The sequence below is a fragment of the Schistocerca americana genome, chromosome 11 (genome assembly GCF_021461395.2).
Source record: "Schistocerca americana isolate TAMUIC-IGC-003095 chromosome 11, iqSchAmer2.1, whole genome shotgun sequence".
NCBI classification, from domain to species: Eukaryota; Metazoa; Arthropoda; class Insecta; order Orthoptera; family Acrididae; genus Schistocerca; species Schistocerca americana.
This window is the reverse complement of record NC_060129.1, coordinates 39,742,485-39,767,498: the sequence shown is the minus strand read 5'-3', so window position 1 is coordinate 39,767,498 and position 25,014 is coordinate 39,742,485. Positions and strand designations below refer to the sequence as shown.

General features: G+C 41.5%; 1 protein-coding gene across 1 annotated transcript; it reads left to right on the top strand.

Moving 5' to 3' along the window:
• On the top strand, positions 1–25,014 carry LOC124553217. Its single transcript, XM_047127109.1, has 4 exons — positions 1–443; positions 539–570; positions 12,138–12,282; positions 24,768–25,014. The coding sequence occupies exons 2-4, from the start codon at positions 564–566 to the stop codon at positions 25,012–25,014; spliced, it is 399 nt and encodes a 132-aa protein (XP_046983065.1). The 5' UTR covers positions 1–443; positions 539–563.

Sequence of the window (25,014 nt, the reverse complement as noted above, 5' to 3'; positions counted from 1 at the left end):
ACCCGCCACGTCACCAGTCAGTGAGGATCAAGAGACCGCGGCCGTGGACCTGGGCGCCCTACCAGGCGACGGGGTCAGTGCCCTGGTGACGTCAGTGGCTGGGTGACGCAGCTGGTGGCACACATGGCCGTCCTGGCAGACGGGAGTCCCACGTTCGAAGCAATCCTCAGGCACAACGCTCCGGAGACCACCTGCGGCCAGGTCGACGTCACGGACGTGGAGGGCGCGGTGCTGAGGCAGCTGCTGGGCTACGTGTACACCCTCTAGGCCCACCAACTGCCTGGTGTGGTCCCCCAACTGCTGGCAGCAGCTGACAAGTACAGCTGGTTCGCCCTGGAGGCTGTGTGTGAGCAGCAGGTGGCTGCATAGCTGGCAGTGGAGACTGCGTCGGATGTAGCTCTACTTGCACTGAGGCTCTCGTGCCCCATCCTTGCTGTGGTTGCCGTCCCCTTCGTAAAGGACCACTCTGAGGTGATGGCCATGCAGAGCTGGTGCAGACTCTGTGCTCAAGTACCCAGAAGATGTCACTGAAGTGAGTCGTCTGCTCGGAGAGCCACCAGCAGATGCCTGGTAAAACTTCTGAGTTTAGCAATAATGTGTTGTGTGTGTGTGTGTGTGTGTGTGTGTGTGTGTGTGTGTGTTACAGAGTGAGAGAGAGAGAGAGAGAGAGAGAGAGAGAGAGAGAGAGAGAGAGAGAGAGCATTAGAAAATTGTAGCGAAATGCAGGAAGATCTGCAGCGGATAGGCACTTGGTGCAGGGAGTGGCAACTGACCCTTCACATAGACAAATGTAATGTATTGCGAACACATAGAAAGAAGGATCCTTTATTGTATGATTATATGATAGCGAAACAAACACTGGTAGCAGTTACTTCTGTAAAATATCTGGGAGTATGCGTGCGGAACGATTTGAAGTGGAATGATCACATAAAATTAACTGTTGGTAAGGGGGGTACCAGGTTGAGATGGAAAATATAGTCCGTCAACAAAGGAGGTGGCTTACATAACACTCGTTCGACCTATACTTGAGTATTGCTCATCAGTGTGGGATCCGTACCATGTCGGGTTGACGGAGGAGATAGAGAAGATCCAAAGAAGAGCAGTGTGTTTCGTCACAGGGTTATTTCATAAGTGTGATAGCATTACGGAAATGTTTAGCAAACTCGATTGGCATACTCTGCAAGAGAGGCGCTCTGCATCGCGGTGTAGCTTGCTCGCCAGGTTTCGAGAGGGTGTGTGTCTGGATGAGGTTTCAAATATATTGCTTCCCCCTACTTATACCTTCCGAGGAGATTACGAATGTAAAATTGGAGAGATTCGAGTGCGCTCGGAGGCTTTCCGGCAGTCGTTCTTCCCGCGAACCATACGCGACTGGAACAGGAAAAGGGGGTAATGACAGTGGCACGTAAAGTGCCCTCTGCCACACACCGTTGGGTGGCTTGCGGAGTATAAATGTAGATGTAGATGTATGGTGAAAGAAAGTTCTGAAGCATATTGAGATATGTGCTTCCTGTAACAGTATTCTCAGGAAAGAAAAACGGACCACACACCTTTCCCTGAGAAGCCTCACAAAACACAGTCTACATAGAGTTTCACAGCCGAAAGTGCACACAGTGACAGTAAATAACGTTATCATCCACTCTTATCATACTTCACACAACAGACTGATTGTGTAGTTTCACAACCGAAAGTGCACACACCGACAGCAAATAACGTTATCATCCATTCTACCGTTCTCCAAACAGCAGACTGATAGTCGGTGTGGGAACTGATATGGTCGAACACTTTACCCGCCGACAAACGGCGCATTTTCCCACGCAGTAAATTGTCGTGTGGCATAGCAGGGACGGGGAAACGGCCGCAGGATGCTGAGTGCAAAAAAAGTGCTGTGGTAGGAATACCCTCCTCGTGCCGTAACTATCGCTCTCAGGAGTGAAAGGACGGCTCTCTCGCTGTCGTAGTTTCACGGTGTGAGCCACTGCAGGCGTTCCTGCGGACACGAATCAGGCCATTCTGCCGGCACTGGGGTGGTGAGTTCACCGCTAGAGAAGAGCAGTCAACTTTCTCGCTACTAAACAAGTGCCAGTCTCTTAAGTGAATGCATGTTTTCCGGGCGAATTGCACTGGTCAACTCTTTTCGGGAAACTGACCCAAAGGAGGTGGCTTACAAAACACTTGTTTGACCTATACTTGAGTACTGCTCATCAGTGTGGGATCCATACCAGGAAGGGTTGACAGCGGAGATAGAGAAGATCCAAAGAAGAGCGGCGCGTTTTGTCACAGCGGTATTTGGTAAGCGTGATAGCGTTACGGAGATGTTTAGCAAACTGGAGTGGCAGACTCTGCAAGAGAGGCACTCTGCATCGCGGTGTAGCTTGCTGTCCAGGTTTCGAGAGGGTGTGTTTCTGGGTGAGGTATCGAATATATTGCTTCCCCCCTACTTATACCTCGCGAGGAGACCACGAATGTAAAATTATAGAGATTCGAGTGGGCACAGAGGCTTTCCGGCAGTCGTTCTTCCCGCGAAGCATATGCGACTGGAACAGAAAAGGGAGGTAATGACAGTGGCTTGTAAAGTGCCCTCCGCCACACACCGTTGGGTGGCTTGCGTAGTATAAATGTAGATGTAGATGTATCTGTGCTGTACAGTACTCCTTCATTTATTCCCTTTTGCTGATAGCTCACAATGCTGTCATTGTCTTTTCATGACAGGCTCCAAATTGAACTGTTTTTGGTAGCAGTTACGTTAACTAAATAAATCATGGCCCATCTCAACATTTAAGCAATCTGTCCTCATTTGCAGTGATTTGTTTTGGTATAACACATGCGTGCAATGCATTTCGGCATGAAGCCTCTGACCAAAGGTCACATTGACGGTGTATCTAGCAAGTGAGACTACTACTGTGGGCACGAAAGGAAGACAGTGACGTGTGCAGTTTGTAGCCAGCCAGCTGAATGCTTTTTTATTTCAGTTTCTGATCACAATATGAATTCTTTAGACGATGACCGGTTTCAGTCTGTATTGACCATCTTCAGATCTTTTTTACACCATGTCCTAAAGTGATACGGTCATAATGGCATCGTCAAAACATATAAATATAATCAGTATAGCATCGTCACATGGATCTGAAATATGGTGTAGAATCGATTCTGAGGATGGTCAATACAGACTGAAACCAGTCATCGTCTAAAGAATTCATATTGTGATCAGAGACTGAAATAAAGAAGCATTTTACAGTATTGGATCACTGTTTGTATATGCAATTATGTCGCAGTTGGTGAAACCAGGTGAATGCCTGTGCCGTGATGTATGGCCACTTCACAAAAAGAAGCCTTCAGTTGTTTGCTACCACTGCTGCAGCTGACAGTATGATAGCTCTAAATGGCGTCATGCTGCATAAAAACAAGTTGAAGATGATTAAATATGTTGTCCAAAGCCAACACATGAATCATTTTAGTGTGCTGCACCACTGGCCAAGGGGACAGCAAAATATTCACAACTTCACATTTCTCTTGTTGCCATGTGGTAAATTCTGGCTTGTTGCAACTTGTAGGCGTGCTAAAGCGTATTACCATTGCATCATTGGTGGCACATTGAGGTCTCGCTGTATGCACTTGGCTGCCATGATGGCACTTTAGAGCTGACAGCCAGACCTGTGCACAGGTTGAAAGCCCAGCACCTGGGAGTCGCAGCTTTCACAAGCGTCTCACGCGATGTTGGCACAGATGGATGGCCTTGCAGCTATACTGATGATCACACTTGAGGATATTAAAAGTCAATGTCTCATAATCATGAGGCACTTAATCAGAAGTGAGATGTATGAGTCAGAGTAATCAAGAGCTGGCATTCCTGTCATACTAGATCATGCATTAAACACAGTACGGGACACACAGTGGCCTTGTGAGCCACATAATTGGCTGTATGCATTACACAATATGCTAGCAACTTAATTACAAAATTATTTTGCTACCCGCCCCCTCCCCGCAAGCAGTATAACTCACAATAAATATTAAATAATTTCTTTTTTCAAGTCATAAGTCTTCTGGTTGTCTTGGTGTCACCCACCATGAATGCCTTAGCAGTGCCAACTTCATTATCTCAGAGTAGCACTTGTAACCTACGCCCTCAATTATTTGCTGGAAACATTCAAAAAAGTTTTTACCATCTACAGCTCCCTCTAGCACCATCGAAGTTATACCTTGATGTCTTAACAGATGTCGTATCATCCTGTTCCTTCTTTTTGTCAGTGTTTTCCCGAGATTCCTTGCTTGCTGATTCTGTGGAGAACATCATCTTTGATTACCGTATCAGTCCTCCTAATTTTCAACATTCTTCTGTAGCACATCATCTCAAATTCTTCGATTCTCTTCTGTTCCACTTTTCCCACAATCAGTGTTTCACTACCATACAACGCTGTGCTCCAAATGTACATTCTCAGGAATTTGTTCCTCAAATTAAGGCCTATGTTTGATACTAGTAGACTTATATTGACCAGGAATACCTTTTTTGCCAGTACTAGTCTGCATTTGACGTCCTCCTTGCTTGGTTCGTCATGGGTTACTTTGCTGCCTAGGTAGCATAATACCCTTCATCTACTTTCTGATCATCAGTCCTGATGTTAACTTCCTCGCTGTTCTCATTTCTGCTACTTCTCATTACTTTCACTTTTCTTTGATTTACTCTGTCTATATTTTGTTCTCATTAGACTTAATTCCTTTCAAAAAACCTTGATAGCAATGTCATGAGTGGATGTTATCATTCACATCATTTCACCTTGAATTTTAATTCCACTCTTGAAATTTTCCTTCATTTCCATCATTACTTCTTCGATGTATAGATTGAACAGTAGGCTCTGAGCACTTTGTTCTTGGTCTTCTGTTCCTCTTGTATGCTCCTGGCTTTTGTACCTGTTGTATATTACCTATGTTTCCCTATAACTTATTTTATTTTTCTCAGAATTTCAAACATATTGCACCATTTTACACTGTTGAATGCTTTCTCCAGGTCCACAAATCCTACAAATGTGTGTTGAGTTTTCTTCATTCTTGCTTTCGTTATCAACTACAATGTCAGAACTGCCTCTCTTGTGCCCCTACCTACCCGAGAGCCAAACTGATCATCACCTAATGGAACTTCTGTTTTTATTTTCATTCTTCTGTATGTTATTCTTGTCACCAACTCGGATTCATGAGCTGTTAAGTTGATTTTGTAATAATTCTCACACTTTTCAGCTCTTGCAACCTTCGGAACTGTGTTGATATTTTTCTGAAAGTCAGATGGTATATCATCAGACTCAAGCGTTGTACGCACCAAAGTGAATAGATCTTTTTGTTTCCATGTCCCCCAATGATTTTAGATATTCTGATGGAATGTTATCTATCCATTCTCCCTTATTTGATCGTAAATTTTCCAAAGCTCTTCTAAATTCTGATTCCAATACTGCATCAACTATCTCTTCCTTATTGACTACTGTTTCTTCCTGTATCATGTGGTTGGACAAGTCTTCTCCATCAGAGAGGTTTCCAGTTTACTCTTTCTACCTACCTCTCACTCCTCTGTGTTTAACAGTGGAATTACCATTGCACTCGTAATGTTAGTCCTTCTGACAATCATTTCTTTTACGATTTCTTTTTTCATGTGGCCATGTTGCCTCAGCTTCCCTGCCCTTCCTATTTATTTCATTTGTAACTGACTTACGTTTATCTATTCCAGAATTTCCCTCAACCTTTTTGTTCTTCCTTCTTCCATTTGATCAACAGAAGTATTTCTTCTGTTACCCATTCTTTCTTCACAGTTAGCTCTCTGTCCGTATCTTTTCTGTTCCAACTTCTATTATTGTCGTTTTTAGAGATGTCCGTTCCTCTTCAACTGAACTACCTATTCAGCTGTTCATTATAGCAATATCTATAGCCTCAGAGAAATTCAAGCTTATCCCTTCATTCCTTTGTACAACCATACTCCACTTCTTTGTGCATTTATTGTTTGTAACTCACCTCGAAACTTCAGCCTACTCTTTATCACTACTAAATTGTGATCTGGGTCTGTATCTGCTCCTGGATATGCCTTACAGTTCATTATCTGATTTCGGAATGTCTGCCTGATGATGATGTAATCTAACTCAATCATCCCATATTTTGGTCCTTTTATGCCTCCATCTCTAGTGAGTTTTGAACAGAGCATTCGCTATTACCAGCTGAAATTGTTGTAGAACACAACTAATCTTTCTCTCATTCCGTGTCTCAAGTCGATATTCTTGTGTAATCCTTTCTTCTGCTCCTTCCCTACAACTCAATTTATGTCCCCCTGTGACTATTAGATTTTTATCTCCCTTTAGATTGTGAATTACCTGATCAATAACCTCATACTTTTTCTGTCTCTTCGTCTGCAATTTGTGACATCAGCATGTATACCTGAACTATCATTGTTGATGTTGGTTTGCAGTTGATCCACAAGAGAATAACCCTATCACTGAACTGTTCACAGTAACTCACTCTCTCTCATACCTTTCTGTTCATAATGAACCCTATTCCTGTTGTACCATTTTCTGCTGCTGTGATAGTGCCCGCAGCTCGTGGTCGTGCGGTAGCGTTCTCGCTTCCCACGCCCGGGTTCCCGGGTTCGATTCCCGGCGGGGTCAGGGATTTTCTCTGCCTCGTGATGGCTGGGTGTTGTGTGATGTCCTTCGGTTAGTTAGGTTTAAGTAGTTCTAAGTTCTAGGGGACTGATGACCATAGATGTTAAGTCCCATAGTGCTCAGAGCCATTTGAACCATTTTGCTGTGATAGTACTCTATTCTCATCTGACCAGAAATCCTTTCCTTTCCACTTCACTGTCCCTCACTATGGTTACATACATTCTCAGTATTTCCCTTTCCTTGTTTTATAGCTTCCGTGCCACAGTCAGACTCCTTACATTCCACATTCAGACTTACAGAACATTATCCTTTCATTGCTTACTCAATCTTTTTGTCACAGTCACATCCCCCTTTGCAGTCCCCTAGCAGAGATTTGAATGGAGGTGCCATTATGACACTTTTTCAATTACAAGTCACATGTCACGTTGATGCACATTATGTGTCTTTAATGCAGTGTTGTCCATTGCTTCTACATCTTCGTGCTGTTGATCATTGCCAATTCTTCCTCCTTTAGGAGCAGTTTCTAATCCCAAGGGAAAGATAGTGCCCTGAACTTCTATCCACTCCTCCATCCTCCTACCAGGCTGTTGGCTGAATGAGGGTGACTTCTGATACCGGAAGTCGTTAGCCACCAATGGTGATGATTTTTATTCAAAATTTGAGCAATGAAGAGTTTCAAACCTGGGACCGAGTATGTTTTTGATTACAAATAAAAGACACTACCCATAGACCACAGGCTCCAAAGAAGAGATTATGACTCCTGGCCAGATATCCAGTAAAGCATGTGCTGTGAGCACAGGGGCTGCTCATACACATCGTGAGCAAACACCAAGAGAATAATCCACTCAATGCTGTGCCGTACAGTTACATTTTGTTCTCGTCTCTGTTCAGCCATCACCCAGAATATGTTTCATGTGTTACCTTTTACAAACACTCAGGAAAGCTGTGTACTGGTTACCTCACTGTGCTACCTGCTGGAGGAGCAGGTGCCAAATTCCTGCCCTCCTGTCTTGCTTGAAGTTCTCTGTTTTTTTACTAGAGGTTGTCCAGTGAATCCCATCGGGTTTTCTTCTACTAGGGTACAGCAAATTATATTTGTTGTTCATCTGTTGGTGTTTCATATATCTTCCACAACGTCAGCACTGTGGGACAGTTAGATACAACTAGCATTTTGGTCATTCCATGTCAAGTCGCCAAAATTTAGAAAAGCTCCCCACTCGACCATCTCCAATTTTGATGAAATTTTTACAGGATGTACATATAGACCTTACATGAAGGACTGCCAAATTGCAGCTTCATAAGCAGTATGGTGGGGTCGCTAGCCACCTTTTCCTAAAGGCTCGTTTTTTAACATTGCGACTGAAATGAATAAATGATCAACTTTGTTTTACCATTGTTCAGGATATAGGAGACCTGTCGTGCTGAAACTTTGTGATCCTGTTCAACTTTTTGGGTACAATATCTTAGCTGTAAAACAAACGTCAAACTGTGGTAAATTCATCATAGTGTGGTGTTGAAGTGACTCATAAATCTTGTTGTGCCAGATTTTGACTAATTTATTGCCTTGTATCTACTGAAAGAATAACTTCCTTAAGCTGAAGCTTTAGGTATCTGCAACCTGTTGGCATGTCATAAAGCTCCGCAAGTGGCATCCAGATTGCTCAAATAATAACTGAGTTATCGAAGTTCAAAGTGTGCTAAAAATTTAATCTGTCAATTTTGGCTCACTTTCAAAAGGTCATATCTCAAAGGGATCACTCAAATTTGATTTGTCTTGGCACCATTGAAAAGAGCTCACCTTGTTTGATCATAAAAAGTTCTTTTTATTTTGGAGACTTTGAATATAAGAACTAATAAACTTATACTTTCATTCCATTACTTTTCTCGACAATGCGACTTAAACGAATAAATGATCAACTTCCATTTACCATTACTCAGGATCTAAGAGACCTCTCATACTGAAACTTTGTGATCCTGTTCAACTTTTTGGGAACAATATCCTAGCTGTCAAACTATAGTAAATTAACCATAGTGTGGTATCAAAGTGGCCCATAAATCTTGTCATACCAAATAAACGTACATTTGTATTACATTAAAAAATATATGTGCCAGTTGTACTCTTTGTGGTTCCCAAGCCAAATATTTCAGTTATTATTAATTCATTTGCTGAAATTTGTTACTAATAGCAATTACGGTTGATTCTAACAAGCTATAATGTCAGCTCATTCTTGTTGCTGATGGAGCTGGAATGACAGAAATAATGTGTTGGTTTCGAATCCAACAAACATCCTGCCTAGCTGGCCAATAGAATGAATGTGCAGGGCCATTGGGGTGCATGAAACTGACTATACAATCATTGTCTTCTTCTGAAGCTTAAGACGCATTTCCAATCTATCATTTTCCATCATATATACAGGCAATATATTGGCCCGGTTATAAGGCTGTAATATTTCTGAATGAAACTATATGACTTTGGTCAACATTTGCCCCCAAAAAATTTGTGTCATTTGATACTCTTCTAATACATACTTGCTTTTCATTTAATGGCACAAAATGATGATTCTCTCTTGTCCCTGGTCCTATGCAGCCATTTCTGAACCTTGCTTTCTGCTCAGTTTTTAATGTTAAAATTTTCTTTCTGAAGCACCAAATTCTTGCATTGTCTCTTTTGCAGTCCAACTTTGTGGTACTAATGCCAATATTTGCAGTTTTTCAGACAGCATTGAAAATTGCAACTTCTCTTTCAATTCTTTAATCAGCTGCTTATAATCTTCACAATCAGGACATGTCTTGCTTGTACTAGGTGTTTGAAGATCTTTTGGGGTGAATCCTCCAGCAGCAAAAATGTTATTTGCAATTGCCTCTTGAGCTTCGCTTAGTTTTCATTTTACGTAACCTTTCACATCCATTTTTGGTACTCTCTGAAACTTTAGAGGGGAGACCCTAAAAGCAGTTAGACTTGAATTAATTGATACTTCTGGATATGCTTCATCTTCTGACTGGTTTGAAGTTGATTGTGATTTTTTTGCTTTCTTTGCTAAAAATTGTTTCTGCAAGTTGGACAGATCTTCCGACCAGGTTTCACATTGCTCTTAGTCACGGCTTGCAACTGTTTTGCTGTTTCCACATTGACAATCCGTAACCCTTTTTAATAGAATGGTTTTTTGCACCAAAATGATTACAACAAGATCTCTGTAGAAAATCATATTTGACCACAAATATTGCTTTGTGATGAAGGAATATTTGCGCATTTTCAATAAGGCTTAACTGGTTTGTTAATTCCTGTTGCTGTACTGAAAATTCTTTGATTGGCATGAAGCCTTGTTGATGTGTGTGTATTTTCAGATGGCATGCAGAATTATCTGCAAGGACAATGACACATGGTACTGAAACCTCGTTGATATCCATTACACTACAATTAAATTTATGCTTCCAATTGCCATTTGTTTCAATATTAGATAAAGTAGAAGTAGTGTATATTTCAACTGAAAAATATGAAACAATCATAGATAATGAGAATACAACAGAAAAAAATTAAAATAATCTGATAAACATTTCTAAAGAGTCACCCCTTATCTTGAAATAATTGTTAATTACCGAAAAAAAGATGTTTATCCAGTAATGACAACAAACTTTACATCATTTAAAAAGGCACACACAACATCTGAACACTCTTCACTACACAATAATGTGCTTCAGACTGATTGTTGAAGAATGTTACCAAACTCCATTGTTGACACTAAACATTGTTGACACTAAACTGGTCTGCCTCCAAAATGAAAACAACTTTTTCTGATCAGACAAGGCGAGCTCAGATAACTCAGTTATTATTTGAGCAATCTGGATGCCACTTGCAGAGCTTTGTGACATGCTGACAGGTTGCAGATAACTAGGGTATCAGCTTCAGAAAATTATTCTTTCAGTAGATACAAGGCAATATAGTCAAAATTTGGCACGGCAAGATTTATGAGCTACTTTGATAGCACACTATGATGAATTTACCATAGTTTGACCTTTTGTACTGCAACAAAGCTATTGTACCCAAAAAGTTGAACAGGATCACAAAGCTTCAGCACAACAGGTCTCTTAGATCCTGAACAAGTGGTAAAACAAAGTTGATCATTTATTCATTTCAGTCACAATGTCAAAAAATGAGCCTTTACGAAAAGGTGGCTACTGGCCCCACCATACTACTTATGAAGGTGTTATTTGGCAGTGCTTCATGTAAGTTCTATATGTACATCCTGTAAAAATTTCATCAAAATTGAAGATGGAAGAGTGGGGACCCTTAGGCCACTTGTCATGGAATGACCCATTTGTTACCTCTGTCTATCTGATACCACACACACACACACACACACACACACACACACACACACACACACACACAAAATTCGCACACACTATTACAGTCTTATCGTTTGCTTTTGAATTTTTTAAAAATATCACTTGATGATTGTAAACATTGTCCATGAGATAATATTGCCTACACTGCCTAGCCCATATTTCTCATTTAATGGTAGCTTGTATTCGAAACTTCTCAAGATGAAAGTTATTGTTTGAGAAACACATCACCACTGCTGTCTTTTCTAGGAGTCAAATTACGGAGACATTACATGCATATATAGTTCTATTTGCTTTACTCAAAAGCAAATTTTGAAACTATTCTTGATAACTTTTTTAGCATAGCTGTTGTAATTCCTGTCCATTTTTCTTCATTCCCTCAGACTTCATGCATTATTGCACAGTAGTTTTCCACTGTTTGTCATAATGTCAATTTATCAAACAACTTCTGCATATCCATGACAGGCTTCACATAGTTTCCATAGTAAGTTGATACCGCAACTGACTAGAGTGTTTTCACTATCCTCCCCCCACCTCTCTCTCTCTCTCTCTCTGTTTTTCTGCAGTGATATCATTCAGCACTCCTCTATTAGGTTTCAAAAACCTCACAACCAAAAGTTGACTTCAACTGCTTTTAAATTCTGTCTAAAAGTTCTTTTGTCAGTGTAGCGAAATTGTTGGCCCCTATGTTTGGGCTTTGGTTTGGGCTTCACTATGAACAATTTGTTGTTTGGCACCTGAAGCTATGCTAGTGGGGAATGTAGGAGAAGCAGTGCAGAAATAGTCTAGTTAATTGGTGAGTCAGTCATGTTAAGTGACACTTTTATTGTTGGCACTGTATGTTCTGTTATTGCTGTAAATAGTCCGTCAACGCTAGCACCTGTGGCAAGCAGCCTCCTGGCCCCTGTGTGAACATGCCCACCCACTCATTGCCTGCCGGCCGGAGTGGCCAAGTGGTTCTAGGCGCTACAGTCTGGAACCGCGCAACAGCTACGGTCGCAGGTTCGAATTCTGCCTCGGCCATAGATGTGTGTGATATCATTAGGTTAGTTAGGTTTAAGTAGTTCTGAGTTCCAGGGGACTGATGACCTCAGAAGTCAAGTCCCATAGTGCTCGGAGCCATTCGAACCATTGTGAACCCATTGCCTCCCTGTGCAGCGCGGCAGCTACTAAAAGGAGAAGGGCGACCCCCGGCACTCACTGTCCGCCCCACAGCGATCACAACCAGAGTCCTGCTGCAGCTGTGCTGCCCACAGCTGCCCGACACACTCCTCCACCTGAGGATGCAGCTGCCTCAGTTCTGGTGAGTTGTCACTACATGGGCCCAATTTTTACCCTCAGAGTACTGATTATTTTGGTATTAACCAGCAGTCATAGTAAATGTGGCAAATTGCTATGATTTTTAATTGCCTCTCCATGCTTTGTCAACAATAACAACAGGTATTTTTGTTTCGACTCAGTCAGACACTCCTAGCTACTGGTGGTGAGATGTGTGAGGTTCGATTCCCGATGAGCACAGAATTTTTTGTCATGTATTTCCAAATCAGACATGCGCACATTTCACTGCTGGTAAGTGAACTTCAGTGTGGACCACTGCTGCAAGCTGCGGTGTCTTGCTCACCTGTGCTAAGTCTGAGGGCTTACTGCAGCTTTCCACTGTAGTGTTTGTGTGTTTGTGAATGTCAGAAGATGCTGGTATGAGTCAACTTAACACAGCAGACACTTTGAAGTTCACCTTTAATTGGAACTTTGTTAAATCAGACTTTTATGAATCTAAATCTGAAAAATGGTTTTTTATTCCAGTCTCTGATCACAAATGAATTCTTTAGACGATGACCGGTTTCAATCTGTAATGACCATCCTCATATCTTTTTTAGACCATGTCCTAAAGTGATACGGCCATAATGGCATCGTCAAAATCTTTTCTTGAAGGATCTGTGAAGATAGGTTGTGATGACATAACTGCTATCTATTTCTGGATTGTGGGTACTGTTGTGTATGTCAGGTTGATTAATGCCAATCTTTCTGAGAAAATAATCAAATCTAGTGAAGGAACCTTTAGATTCAAGCATTCTGACAAACATTAGCGAAGCTACTATTCCCCACACTGGTGTTTGCATAAGAACAGTAAGGATTTTTGAATCTCCATTCCAAGTTCTGGGTGAGCAAATAAATGCAGTAGTCTTGACTAATGGGAAAGTGCTCAGTAATATTCCAGAAAATTGTCAATCTCACATAAGTGTCCGGTGCTGAATGGTATCAGACAACTCACAGTGGAACTGCCGAACTATTGTCATGTATGAGGGGCAGCCTAGGACATAGCTCGCCAAGGTACATGTGGGTCCAATGTTTACGACGGCTCGTGGCCTAGCTGCTGACCGGCTGGACATTTGAGTCCTTCATGCCCATAATGTATGTGGCAGCTGTCACTTGACTCCCGTCCAACGGTCCCCCTGTGATCACTCCTCAGACTGATAATGCTACTACTGCCGTTACTCCGACAGAAGTCACTCAAATAGTGGAGGGCATTTCAGCCACAGTGCAACTGGCCGAACATTCCAAGGAAGCCCTAAATGACCCAGTTCTGAATAGTATTCCGACATTGGATGCACTGTCCGTGCAGTGGAACGTCAGTGAACCTGAAGGGGATACTGCAGCAGAAAATTCTGCAAGCCCGCCGAAAAGCCGCTCCCCCAGAAAAAAATAGAATGGAGGATTGTGCATAAAGCTGCTAAGCAAATTGTTCCACTGATGTGCGAAAAGATCCAACAAGCAGTCTGGAAATTAAATGAAAGTTCAGAGGAAGGTTCTAATCATAGTCAGTCTGAACCTGTTCACCCGCCACCCGCTGCTAGTGTGCCGACCCCCACGGAAGCACAACAAGATGCATGTGCAGCTCTCCATAAAAATACCAGAGAATTCCTCTGTACAGCCACAGATGCCATGTTCAGATCTGTGTTTGTGAAGAACTGGGCGGACGAGACCATGGCAGATAGAGAGATGAAACTCCTTCAACTTCCAGTGAAGCAATGATCACGAACGGTTACCTCACCCGTACCAAGTCACAGGTGGCGGATATGTATGTGACACTTTTTCTTGACTTTCATACTAACCTCGTATGATGAAAGAATTGAATTTATGAAACATAGTATATTATGAATCCCTCTCAAGCCTGCAGAATCATAGGTTTGAACATCAACTGCATATGCAGCTGTCTGAAATTTAATAGCTTCAAGGATTTCTGTGTGCGGCACACATTTATATTATTTTACAAGTACTTCAAGAAGTAACAGACACCACACTATACAGTATCTTGGGGCATAGTGCTGTAACTGGAACTGGAAATGAGTTAGTGACAGCGATACTCTCGAAAGAAAATAATAATGTTCCTCACAGTGAACAACTCACAAATAGTAGAGGGTTAGCTTGTAGTGACTACAACTGCCAGACAATTAACATACATGCTCCATCTGGTAGCAGTAAACAAAGCAAGTGAGCGGAGATCTATTAGATACGAAATTTCCCCCTATTCAGAGTTCATTATGATAATACCATTTTAGCAGGAGATTTCAAATGAGGCGTAAGTCCCAAAGCTCAAGCTCCTAATTTTAACCTGTGCGGTGAATTAGAATACAAAATTAAATAAAGAGTTTCATTTAACTAACACGTGTTTGTACAAAAACGTGATGCACCCGGGTTTATTACTAATTACTTGGCAAGTCGCTTGGTTAGGCTATATGTATCCAACAACTTAGATACTAATGTCCTGCACATAGAAGTGTGCTCCACCAGCTGTACTGAGCACGCTGCACTTGTGTGTGCACAACTATAGTTCAATTCTTTTATCTTGGCGGCTCGTGCATGCCCGCCCAGATGCGGGAGATTGCTGCGTTGCCAGTTGCACACGACGCACAAGCCAATAGAAGCAGCGCCATAGTATAGCATAGTTCACAAGTTTATGTTTAGGGGGGAGCGCGCAGTTTATGAAGTAAAGCCACCACGGCCGCATTAACCCTTTCACTGCTACAAAGACGTGCTCCCCGCATTCCGCGCTGTGAGCGATTTTGTCATCACTGCACTGCTCGCCTGTGCAGACACATGGTGTTCAGACTGCTTTGACACACTTTATCATTCGATTTCACAAAAACTATTTGGCCCAAAAATTAGATTTTTACATGTCTTCTTGACTGATACCTTCCCCCCATAAATGACTTAATTTTGTTTCGATGTTCAACACAGTTATTATGCAGCATTAAATATTTTAAACCATTGCACAAAATTTTGAAGAGTTTGCAGAGGTAAAAGTTGAGGGGGGAAGGTATCAGTCAAGAAGACGTGTAAAAATCAAATTTTTGGGCCAAATAGTTGTTGTGAAATCGAATGATAAGTGTGTCAAAGCAGTGGGAACACCATGTGTCGGCACAGGCAAGCAGTGCAGTGATGACAAAACCGCGCGGAATGCGGGGAGCACGTGTCTGCAGCAGCGAAAGGGTTAATGAAGAGACAAAGCACTAGAAATTTCAAAAAATTGCATTCAAACGAATATAATTCGTGAAGTAAGGCACTTCGATATTGTTTTTAAATAATGAAAATATTACGCACCGCACAAGGTTTGAACTTATAACCTTTGGCATAGAAGCCCAACACCTTAAACATTACACTAACGCAGCTCGTCTACCCACAGAACGCCAGGAGGACTCTAACATGTTACGCAAAATACTGACAAAAACTGTTGGTATGACTATGAATTACTCACGCTTTGTCGAAGTACAATAGGAAATAAACAATTACCACTGTTCTTTGTTGCAAAAAAGCGGTTCGTGAGATTGATACAAACACCTTTCCTTGCTATCGCCTGAATTAGGAGTCTTATTGCTTGTTTGGTTTAATTAATTAATAGAATATGAAGCAATAGGTATAAAGAATGCTTTTTCCAAACTTTTTATAAAAGAAAGTCTGCTATCAAGACACTGCTTTTGTTCTATTACTTTATTTATGAATGAACGTTTCTAAAACTGAAGACACTCGTCCATGCTCTGTACTGCAGTCGAGATCTGGCAACGTCGTTCTCTGTTCATTGGCTGACTGTGTTTTGTGACGTCAGATGCGCAGAACAAACCTAAACTTGGCCGCCGTCATAAATGATGCGTACTTTAATGTGGAGAGACAGGGCACCCACAGTGCCAAACATTACATGGCAGTTTAGCTTCCAGGTGCCGAATGCCACGAGTGTTCCTGCAAAACTTGCCAGAAATGCGAAAGTAAGTTCACATCCTATAATTCTTCTGTGGCCAGGTGGTTAAAATGCGTGAAACTGTGACTAAGCAAAATGTTGAAACTTTATGGGAAATAAGCTTCTGGTACAGGAAAACTGCCAGACCTGCACAAAATGGATGCATCTGTCATTGAAAATTATGTTGCGATCAAACAAATCAGATGAAAAATTTTTGCTCTGGTGGGAAAACAGTTAGGATTACAAATACATGCAGTAATGCAGGGTGCTACTTTCGGTGAAAAATCTTATATTTCGTGTCATACGTGAACAGAAGAGAGGACACAGAAAAATGGCCACAGAACTTAACAGGACTGACGGGGCTGTTTTCACAACACAGAGCAGCACTATAAAGGAAACCTGTGGCCATCTTGCTGACCTAATGTCAGCCAGGGCTGTTAATTGCGAAGCAGAACAACTATTACAAAATCTTCATGGCAGACATAGCAATGTGGCATCTCGGAGTCTTATAGAGTAGATTGATGATGATGATCTGGTAACCACAATTGTGCAGAGTCCCAAAAACAGAGCACTGGGGCCTGACAGCCTCCTGGCAGAGTTTTATGAGGTTTTCCTTACGCGGATGAAATTAAATAGCTCACAGTATGTAATGAACTAATGCATTCTCATGCAAATCTCAAAGGAATTTTGGAAGGAATCGTAGTGCTAGTTCTGAAACGCCCACAGTGTGTCAATACAAAACATAAGACCAATTATTCTACTAAATAGTGATTACAAAATTATGGCATGCATTCTTGCCCGCAGGCTGCAAATAATACTTGAGGTAACCTGTCCATTTCAAACTTGTCTGGATAGAGACAGATCAATTATCCAAAGTGTTTGTGAATATAAGGACATCAGAGCTATGGGACATTTCCTCAGGTGTCAGTGCACTGCAATGTCACTAGGTGTCGAGAAGGCTTTCGATAGGGTGAGCCATCAGTGCGTTCTCAAGAGAATGACTGCACTGGTTTTTCCCTAATGCTTTGTCAGCATCATTGGCAGAGTTTGAAGAACAGCACATCAAAACTCATTAATGGTCGGCTAACCAGGCAACTTGCGTTCACGAGTTTGGTCCGACAGGGTTGTCCTGTGTCGATGGCTTTATTTGCCATTGCTGCTGAGCCCCTGCTGGCCAGTTGGCAGAAACAGCTATGAGGGCTACATATACACGGCCAAAATGATGTATTCTAGGCATACGCAGATGATGTGCGCCTCATGACCACCAGTGAAAGTGACGTGGAGAGGGCATTACAGGTCATCAGCAAATATTAACTTGCATCACGTGCGAAGCTAAGCATCACTAAATTGTACATCACGAATGTTGAGTGTGGAACATCTTTGCAAAACACAGGAGGCCCCAACGTGGTCACACAACGCAAATCCTGGATGTTGACTACAGGTCTAATATACATCGTACTACAGCTACAAATTCTAGGAAAGTCCTTGCCAGCATGCCAGCCAGTGTTGGAGAATATAGCATCAGAAGACTTCACGACATCCAAAAGGCAGACTCTGCAAATATGCACATGGTCTCTAAAGTTAACTACGTGGCACAAGTTTTACGCATACGAAGTGGAAGCAAGATTTCTCTTACCTTTGGATCATTTTGTATCTCATTGTAAAATTTTTAAGATAAAATTTAACACATAGACCCTCTGTCGGAAATTGGACGATTAAATCTCATTGAAGTTGGGAGATAGTCACAAGCTTTATTCATGTGGTCGACATACGAACTGTGGAAGAAGACACCCATGAGCCTGACTAGGCGAAACTGCTCCCACTGTCTTGAATCCACCCATAGATGTTCAACAGGCGTCCGCTGCTTTTCTCATTTTCAACAATTTTTATTCGAACTCAGTTATACTCAAACCAGAGTTCACCCATTGAATATGGTAAAAGTTTAGAACGTATACATGAAATTAATAGAAAACAAAAGCAGAAACATGATTGTACAAAAATACCCACATTACAACTATAAGGTCATTTGGAAAAATGTCAGCACCCCTCACGTACCAACAAATGTGACAACTACATGGTACAGGGCAGTAAACAGGAAAGTAGCAACCAGAGCAAAACTTCATGCAATTCATCTGGGTGATTCACCAACATGTGAGAATTGCAACCTAATAGACACCGAAGAACACAGGTGCACTCAAGTGAAAGACATTTTGCGATTTATCAGAAAAATGTTAGTCACGCTAACATGAAGAGTATCCCAACATCTTTCTTGCTGATTTTTTGAATCCTAGTGACATGCCATATGCATTTACAATAAAGATATGCTGTAAACTGGCTAAAAGGACAAACAGCAGATTAACTGAAGAAAATGAAATGAACAGATGTTAAGTAAAACATCGCAAGCTAGCACAGTCTCGAGAGCCGGGTATAAGCTGATGTCGCCTGAACGACAAAACAACATATCTCTTCCGCACCATCCCCGTGTGCATCACTAAGATGAAAAACTATAAGAAAAACTTTGTAAATTTTTTAGTAAATATAATTATGTGAAACATAGTGTGCATAGTGAATAGGAAAAGACTTAAAAACAAGAACAACATAACGAATCGTTGTTATCTTTCTCTCATACCGTATATATTATTTATTTATTTATTTATTCTTAAGGAAACAGAAATCATATTAGAGGGCCAATTAAAAGTTTTACAACAGTGACATCAGACATCGATAGTCTGTAATAAATAGAAGCACCTATCCCCATGCAAAACCAGTCATGCCCTGAGGAAGGCCATTGCAATTTGGCCGAAACATCAGTTTTAGTTTATTATTGTTGTTAGTTTTTAGCAATGATGCTGCATAATACCCAGAAGAATTTTAATCACAACAGAAATCTAATGTGAAATACATAGCTCAGAAGCACCTTACTTTGTGTTGAAGAAATCTTGGCAGAAAACTTTATCCTCACGATGTAAGACATTGTACTTTTAATTACACTTTGTTATTTTATTCCGTGTGTCAAAATGTCTTTTAACCAAAAGAAGTATAAGTTCTTCTGCGTTACATTCACCATTACCCAGAGGAGCATCCAAAATGGTTGCACGGAGCTTCCAGTGAGCGAAGTGCCCAGGATTACGAGAAGATCAATTTGACAAACAAACCTAGGAAACAAACGATCGTGAACAGAAACTTCAAAGCTGTCACTCAGCTGAGATAGTTTCTGTGCAGACATGGTTTTCTGGATGAAGTATTAAAAATAAAAATAAAATTAAAATAAAAAAATCATACATTAAAACAACAGAGTAACTCATCTACATCTACATCTACATCCATACTCCGCAAGCCACCTGACAGTGTGTGGCGGAGGGTACCTTGAGTACCTCTATCGGTTCTCCCTTCTTTTCCAGCCTCGTATTATACATGGAAAGAAGGATTGTCGGTATGCCTCTGTGTGGGCTCTAATATCTCTGATTTTATCCTCACGGTCTCTTTGCGAGATATACGTAGGAGGGAGCAATATACTGCTTGACTCCTCGGTGAAGGTATGTTCTCGAAACTTCAACAAAGGCCCGTACGGGGCTACTGAGCGTCTCTCCTGCAGAGTCTTCCACTGGAGTTTATCTATCATCTCCGTAACACTTTCGCGATTACTAAATGATCCTGTAACAAAGCGGGCTGCTCTCCGTTGGATCTTCTCTATCTCTTCTATCAACCCTATCTGGTACGGATCCCACACTGCTGAGCAGTATTCAAGCAGTGGGCAAACAAGTGTACTCTAACCTACTTCATTTGTTTTCGGATTGCATTTCCTTAGGATTCTTTCAATGAATCTCAATCTGGCAACCGCTTAACCAACGATCAACTATATATCATCATTCCATTTTTAAATCACTCCTAATGCGTACTCCCAGATAATTTATGGAATTAACTGCTTCCAGTTGCTGACTGCTATATTGTAGCTAAATGATAAGGGATCTTTCTTTCTATGTATTCGCAGCACATTACACTTGTCTACATTGAGATTCAATTGCCATTCCCTGCACCATGCGTCAATTCACTGCAGATCCTCCTGCATTTCAGTACAATTTTCCATTGTTACAACCTCTCGATATACTACAGCATCATCTGCAAAAAGCCTCAATGAACTTCCGATGTCATCCACAAGGTCATTTATGTATATTGTGAATAGCAACGGTCCTACGACACTCCCCTGTGGCACACCTGAAATCACTCTCACCTCGGAAGACTTCTCTCCATTGAGAATGACATGCTGCGTTCTGTTATCTAGGAACTCTTCAATCCAATCACACAATTGGTCTGATAGACCATATGCTCTTACTTTGTCCATTAAACGACTGTGGGGAATGCGTCGTGGTCAGGCCTCCGAATCCTTGACCACTGGCCTCCTTGCCCCCGTCTGCTTGGTGCTGGCCAACGTTTCCTGAAAAAAAGTCTGTACATAAAAAAAAGAGTGGATAGGTGACAGGTAGAGTGGTGGCACGGTGGCCACGCCTCCGAATTCTTGACCCCTGCCCTCTTTGTCACTGCTGCCTGGCACTGATGTCCTAAAAAAATAAAATAAACTGTGGTGTAGAGGATATTTTGTAGAAAAAAAAGATGGTGTAGTGTTTAAAAAGTGAAATGAAAAAATTCTGGGTATGACAGCCAATTTCTAGTCTGCATGTAGTGGATTTGAATCCTGTCACTTCCATGAATTTTAATTTGTGGTAAGAGTTATTAGTTAAAAAAAAAAAGTAAATTGAAATGATGCTAGATACCTATACTGAAAGCCTGGGTTTGTTTCTCACATCACACGATCATTTTTAGCAAGCACAAACAGCATCTGTCCACATCTAGGAACCTGGAGAAGAGTCAGTATAGGTTAGGCATTGACGGGGAAGTCATGCCAGGTTGAAAGTCTGTCACCTTTCTTACATAATATTTTTTTTTTTTATCAGTGGGACAATTGCTGTGCAGGGTCACAGGGCACTTAATTCTTATTGTATTTGAGTTTGAGATGTGGAAAATAGTGGTGCTGGACTGGGATTCGAAGTAAAATCTCCCTTTTCATTACGTTTGATCCCTTTGAGATGATACATTTCCATCGTTTCATTTTTTTTCCCATGATTGTAAAGTCCTCAAGATCTTCACAGAGGACACATGTCTGGGCACGAACCCTGGTTTGTAATTTCAAGTTGTAACATGCCCACACCAAATTACATATGACAAATTATTATTGCTTTCAATGCCTGTGGGCTATATCAGCAATAATCATGTTTACTGGTTTGGACTTCCAAGTCAGACACAGAAATTTTGCTCATAACATGTCAGGTTCAAACATACCACTCCTAACCACTGGTGAAAAGGAATTCAATAGTCAAAGTCTTTTTGTATGTAGTCAGCAACAATGTGTGTAAGGCTCAATTCTTAGTCAGCACAAATTTTCGTTATGTTTTGTAGAATTCTGACCCATACATTTCGCTGCTGACAACGTAAACCAATATTTAACATCTACTCGTGACTAGAAGTCATCATCGATAGGTTGCAGGCTTCGAAGCCCAGTAAGGCAAAAATTTTTCGTTTTGTCATTTCAGTTTGTCATCTCGCTAGGATTTCTAATGTTTCACTGTGGTTAGTGAAGCAGCCAATTAAGTGCTGGGTTCGAATCTCTGGTCAGCACAAAACTTTGTCATGTCATTTAAAGTTTAAGCATGCGCATTCTTTGTTACATGTGACTGAAACCATATTTAAGATATTTCATCTTTAGTTAACTGGAAGAATAGTTGCTGTATTGTATTCTCAGATCCTAATTTTTCTCATATAATTTCAAAGTGAAAGTTTTTTTAAGTGTCGTTCATCGTAATAAGTTCGTGTTTACAAATGTAATGGCTGTGTAATTTGTAGTAAACTGTCTCGTGATATTTGCATTATTGTGATACTAATTTGCATCAAGACTTATAGCCATACAGAGCAGCTGTCACTTGTGACCACTTGCAGTAACTGTTTTGTATAGTGAAATAACTGTACCAAAAAGAGAGTAGAGGACCTTCAACGTGTGGGCTGCATATAAATAAGGCGAAGCACAATTCGGGTCGTTCTGATACATTTCAGCATGATAGTACATGTTACACACAGGTGCACATGCTGTTGGGGACACAAAGTCTCACACACACACACAGACACACAGTTTTTAATATGGGGGAGGAGTTATAAACTCACTCTTTGTTATGTCTGAAATTTTTTGATCAAATTGTTGTCTGTGTATCAGAAACTTTCAATATTTGGTGAGGCTGTGTAAAGAAAGTGGCCAATCAACGGACTGAAATTTTTTTGGCTGCGTATTAGAGAAGTACCTGTGATTCTTGAAGTTTTCCTGGCGTATTGAATGATCGATGAGATTTCGAGATTGCAGCCGGATCATGTAGACTTCTTGCCACGATATTTCGGCTGGCAATTGTGAGTGTCCTTCCATATGTCTGCAACCTTTCATCTAAAATAGGCAGGATCCTAAGGAAAGATCAAGTTAAAGTGATCTTTCGGCTACCGGCGAAGATTAGTGCCCTTCTCGGTTCAGTAAAGGACGATCTGGGTCTGCGGAAGGCCGGGATCTATAAAATTCCTTGCCAGTGTGGCAAAGCTTATGTCGGTCAGATGACACACACAGTACGTGAAAGGTGCGTTGAACACGAACGCCACACTCGCCTTTCGCAGCCCAGTAAGTCGGCCGTAGCTGAGCACTGTATTACCACAGGACACGCTATGGATTTTTCTGCCACGAAAATCTTGGCCCCAGCGAAAACTTTCTGGGCTTCAGTAATTAAAGAATCTGTGGAGATATGCCTAGCACAAAATCTTATAAATCGTGATGGTGGTTTTCAACTGGACAAGGCTTGGAATCCAGTGGTCTCTCTAATTTCCTCTGCGAGAAGACATTTTATTCATTGTGACGTGTCTGGCGACATCTGACGTCTGTTTTTAGCGACGCAGGCGAGCATTCCGACAGAGGGCGGACATGTAGTTTTCACCTTTACGCATGCAGATAGAACAGTAGCTCCAGAGGGCACGGATTTCGATAGAGGACGCTCCTGTGACGGAGGCCAATGTGCATGCGTTTTCGCGCCAATTTTTTGCCATAAAGTTGACACCGGGAACTTGCAGTCTCCAGTGACGGACACTCACCTGAAGATGGCTGGACGATTGCCAGCCGGTATATCGTGGCAAGAAGTCTACATGATCCGGCTGCAATCCCGAAATCTCATCGATCAGAGAAGTACCTCTTTGAAAACCTTGAGATGGGATTCTTCTTGCATGGACCTTCTAAAACCCTACCACAACAAAGGTCAAAATTTAATAATGATTGTGATGTGGCTCACGCTGCTAAATACTGCATTTTTGGGCAACAACAAAGTTATTATGTGGCAGGGTCATTAGAGAAGAGTTAATAAAGTCATTTTATGTAATAGTGAATAAACTAGGCACTCATCTTTTCGTGTTTCCCACGCTGGTCTCGTTGTAAAATCATGGCTCAATCGTCGAAAATCTAGGTGGTGATGATTCCAAGTTCAGATGCAAAGAGGCATAGGTTTTATTCTGCTGAATTCAAACGTTTTATAGATGTGTTCCACAAACCATTCTTGAAGATTAAACCTTTGAAAGTTAGCGCAATGGCGATGTAAAAAAATAATCAGCACTCCGAATTTAAGTTACACTTCCTTTTTATTGCTTTTGTTGCAATATCACGTAACACAAAAAACATCACTTCACAGTACAAAACATACTTGAAAACATCTTCCTCACTGTTAAAGTTCACATTTTATAAGCTGACTACAATATGCGTCTTTCCAACATGACGTCCAAGACTTGACTTTCTCAAGGTCCGACACTCTAACAACTAATAATCGCTTACGCGCCCAAAAATCAGAGTTACAAGTACTACAAAGATCATAGTGACAAAAGAAAGAATAGACATAAGAATAATGTCATTGCAATATAAACATATCGATGTATCAAAGTACCTCTACATTAATGAAATCAAATCTGCATGTTGTCTCAGAAATATGTCAACTACTTTACAGAAACACAGTAGAATATTGCTGGTATCGAGAGGTTCAGGTGAGCTGCTGTAATGGTTACGTAATTCAAGTAACATTACAAACTCTGGTAGTTAAACTGCAGACAGAGAACTAGTATTAGCTGCAAGAATTGTGTGATGTAGTGGAGGTGAGAGATTGGTTAGCTACAGCTTCTTGAGATCGAGGGGGGTGACTTCGAGGAATCAATGAGACAAAATGTGACAACCTAATTTATTCAGAGGTAGTTTAAAGTAATTTTTAATTTGATGATGAATGAAGATTTTTTATAAGGAGGATAGAACAGATCTGCTGTACCTTAATACATGCAGAGTTCCACACAGTTTTGTAGTGTGGGAGGGGAATTTAGTAGCTTTCTTTTAGGACAGATTTGTATTTAGAATAGTTGTTTTTTCTGGTATGGCAATTTTCCTCGCCATTTGTGTGTTATGTGTTTGTAGCAGAAGTGGGAATTTCTGTGTTCTTTTGCAGGAGCTTGTCTGCAGAGAAGAGAGGCAGTAGGCTGTTCCAGGCAGCTGTGCAGGGGGCAGCGAGGGAGCTGAGGATGCTGGTCACCGCAGGGGCCGACACGGAGGCGGGGGGTGGGAGGACGTTCTGGAGGGGGACCGCCCTGCACTTCGCAGCAAGGGAGGGACACGTGGAAGGGGCGAGGTGCCTCGTGGAGGGCAGTGCTGTGGTGGTGGACAGCAGGAGCAGCTCACGGCAGACGATACCTTAG

Coding starts and splice junctions, on each gene's coding strand:
- LOC124553217 (XM_047127109.1), top strand. Junction 12,283..24,767: donor ATGCAGCTGCCTCAGTTCTG/GTGAGTTGTCAC, acceptor GTTCTTTTGCAG/GAGCTTGTCTGCAGAGAAGA.